At 41.6% G+C, this 2,719-nt stretch overlaps 2 protein-coding genes across 2 annotated transcripts; one reads left to right on the plus strand and one right to left on the minus strand.

Moving 5' to 3' along the window:
* Positions 1-405: 405 nt before the first annotated feature.
* LOC139152260 (uncharacterized) lies at positions 406-1,080 on the minus strand. Its single transcript, XM_070725401.1, has one exon. The coding sequence runs from the start codon at positions 1,078-1,080 to the stop codon at positions 406-408; it is 675 nt and encodes a 224-aa protein (XP_070581502.1).
* Positions 1,081-1,203: 123 nt separating this feature from the next.
* On the plus strand, positions 1,204-1,833 carry LOC139152261 (uncharacterized). Its single transcript, XM_070725402.1, has one exon. It carries the CDS (start codon positions 1,204-1,206, stop codon positions 1,831-1,833), a length of 630 nt encoding a protein of 209 aa, XP_070581503.1.
* The last annotated feature ends 886 nt before the right edge of the window (positions 1,834-2,719 follow it).

Below are 2,719 nucleotides of genomic sequence, written 5' to 3' on the forward strand. Positions count from 1 at the left end.
GTGTGCTAATTCCAACTCTCGCAAATATGATAATCTGACAATACTAGCACTAGATTTCAAATGGTTTCTAAGTGGTGTAGTTATCTGAGGTACAATAAAGCACGTATATTAACATTACAACCATTAGGTATAATTACCGTAATTTCTGCAATCTTCATTGATCGTAAACCAGTGGATTTCGCTCCAAGTGTGGAGACGTTTATGAGTTCAGAGTCACAGTTATTAAAGTCTATACCGATTGCTCTGGCGGTACGTTCAGTGATGAAACTTCTCTGCGAGCCGTCGTCAAAGAGCAGCGTTGCCGATTCAGACATCGTTGATCCTCTAGCCTTGATGTCTGCGATGGCGGTCTTCAGTAGCACCGATGAATTTCGGCTGACATCGGACGATACCAAGGTGCGAACGTCATCCCTCGTTGCGGCTGGGTGTTTTGGTGTCTCTCCGGTGCATATTGCTGTGTGGTGTTTGCGCTTGCAGACCTGACACTTGAATTTCGATTTGCAGTCTGAAACACGATGAAGTACCACTAAGGCAGTTGAAGCACAGTTTGTCTCGTTTGACGATTTCTAGTCGTTTTGTCTTGTCGGTGACAACCTTGCAATCTGTAGGTTTATGCCCTGTCTTCTTACAAAACGCACAATGCTGTGGTTTCGATGTTGTCAGAAAGGCGGCGGTAGCAGGTGGTTGATCGGTAAGATCGAGTTCAAAGTCAATAGTAGTCTCACCTGCTCTGTCGGCTTCTATTTCTCGTTGAATTGATTCTCTTAGACTTGTTAATGTCCAAGCTTCATCTCCCTTGTCTCTGGAGATCTGTTTTCGGACGTTCGCAGGCAATTTCTCTAGGATTATCGGAATCAGCAGATCTCCGAAAGTGTCATCTGATTTGCCGAGTGCGTTCAGTCCGCGAATGTAGCCTTCCATATTGTCGTGAAATGCTACTAAACTGTTCAGAGTTCCGGTTGGCTTCTCGAGTTGCCATAACGCCTTCATGTAAGCGTTGATTATAGTCTGAGGTTTACCATACCTTTTCGTGAGTACGTCGACTGCTTGCAGGTAGTGGTCGTTCGTCAGTGGTAACATTTGGATGGCTCGTTCTGCTTCGTCACGGAGATGTGCCCGCAAATATTGGAATTTTTGGACACCACTTAAACTTGTATCGTAACGGCAGCATCAAATCCATCTTTGAAACTTTGCCAGGTGAGAATGTCACCACTGAAAGGAGTCAGCGTCAGCTTCGGCAAGTTGACTTTCCTGTCGTTTGGTGGCTTTTGGGAACGACTTATCGGCCTGACTAAAACTGCCCTCAAAAAAGTTCTCGGTCGATCGTTCGTATCAATCGATGAGTTACAAACAGTTCTTGCTGAAATTGAAGCTACGTTGAACGATCGTCCACTGACTTATCTCTCCACCGATTCCAACGATCTTTCACCCTTGACCCCTTCACACTTGTTGCATGGTCGTCTTATCACAACTTTGCCATATTACTCAATCGATGAAGAGGAGCTAAATGACCCAACATTTGGTAGCCAAGAACGTCTCCAGAGGAGATCAGAGTATTTAGGCAAAATTCACACTCATTTCTGGAAAAGATGGTCTCAAGATTACCTCAACACATTGCGTGAAAGAGATCGAATTTCAGGGAAGGGAGCCATTCAGAATCAGATACGGGTGGGTGATGTTGTTCTAGTGGAAGACAAATCCGTCCCACGGATAAAGTGGTCTCTTGCCATTGTTGAAAAACTTAACACAGGAAATGATGGTTTGGTGCGTTCGCTTGCATCAGAACGCGTACCGGCAAAACTAGTAGACCTATCACTAAATTGTATCCATTAGAAGTTAATTCAGAAGTGAAAATAATGAAACGTGCGCCGACACTGACGAAGGTGCGCACACTACAAATAGTAGCGTGATTAGTTCGCGACCAGTTCGTGAAGCGGCTATGAAAGCCCGTCGACGACTAAAGGAAATGTCATCAATTCTGTATTAGTAAGTTTTTGTTTCAGACTCGCATTCACTATCTTCAGTGACTGCTTTGTAGTTTTAGAGTTTAACTTTAGTTTGTGATATTTATAACTTTGAACTAATATTTCAGTTTTGATTTCATTTGAAGTTCGCTATGACATCCGTTAGATTGTAACTTACAGTTATTTTTTGAATTAGAGATTAATGTAACGTTTACACAAAGTATTTCCGTCATCCTATTTGTAGTTTTCTTTCTGTGTTTAAAGCTTATAACGAAGGATTTAATTAAGTATAGTTTATATAAGGATTTGCATTAGAGTTCTCTTTGAAGTTTGTATCACGCGCCACAAACAGAAGCAGATTGTGATTTAATCCGTACCAGGCGTATTTTCTTATCAAGCATGATTAGACACCAACCGCCATTGATCATTCAGATTATTCTTTCCGATCTTACGCTTATCATTGACACTTTACTCTTGAGATTTATTTCGTGTTGTTTTTGCATTTTGAATTCAGTTGTGTAAGATTTTTGAAACTCTTTATCTTGCTGGCGGGAGGATGTTGGGAATCACGTGTATGGTGTAGCTCCGCCCCCAATTTCTTTACTAATTATGTAGATTATGCATTGGGCGTGTCATTAGTTAGTCGTGTCATCATTGATTCTAATGATTATTCATACTACACTGTATATATGGACCTGTGATAGTAATAAAGGTCAAGATTTTGAACTTGGTCATACTAAGACACAATACAAAGC

Source organism: Ptychodera flava, chromosome 15 (assembly GCF_041260155.1).
Source record: "Ptychodera flava strain L36383 chromosome 15, AS_Pfla_20210202, whole genome shotgun sequence".
In the NCBI taxonomy this organism is placed as follows: Eukaryota; Metazoa; Hemichordata; class Enteropneusta; family Ptychoderidae; genus Ptychodera; species Ptychodera flava.

What these genes read in the sequence shown, in the direction of transcription:
- LOC139152260 (XM_070725401.1), bottom strand. Translation starts at nt 1,080, where the DNA reads ATGTTACCACTGACGAACGACCACTACCTGCAAGCAGTCGACGTACTC.
- LOC139152261 (XM_070725402.1), top strand. Translation starts at nt 1,204, where the DNA reads ATGTCACCACTGAAAGGAGTCAGCGTCAGCTTCGGCAAGTTGACTTTC.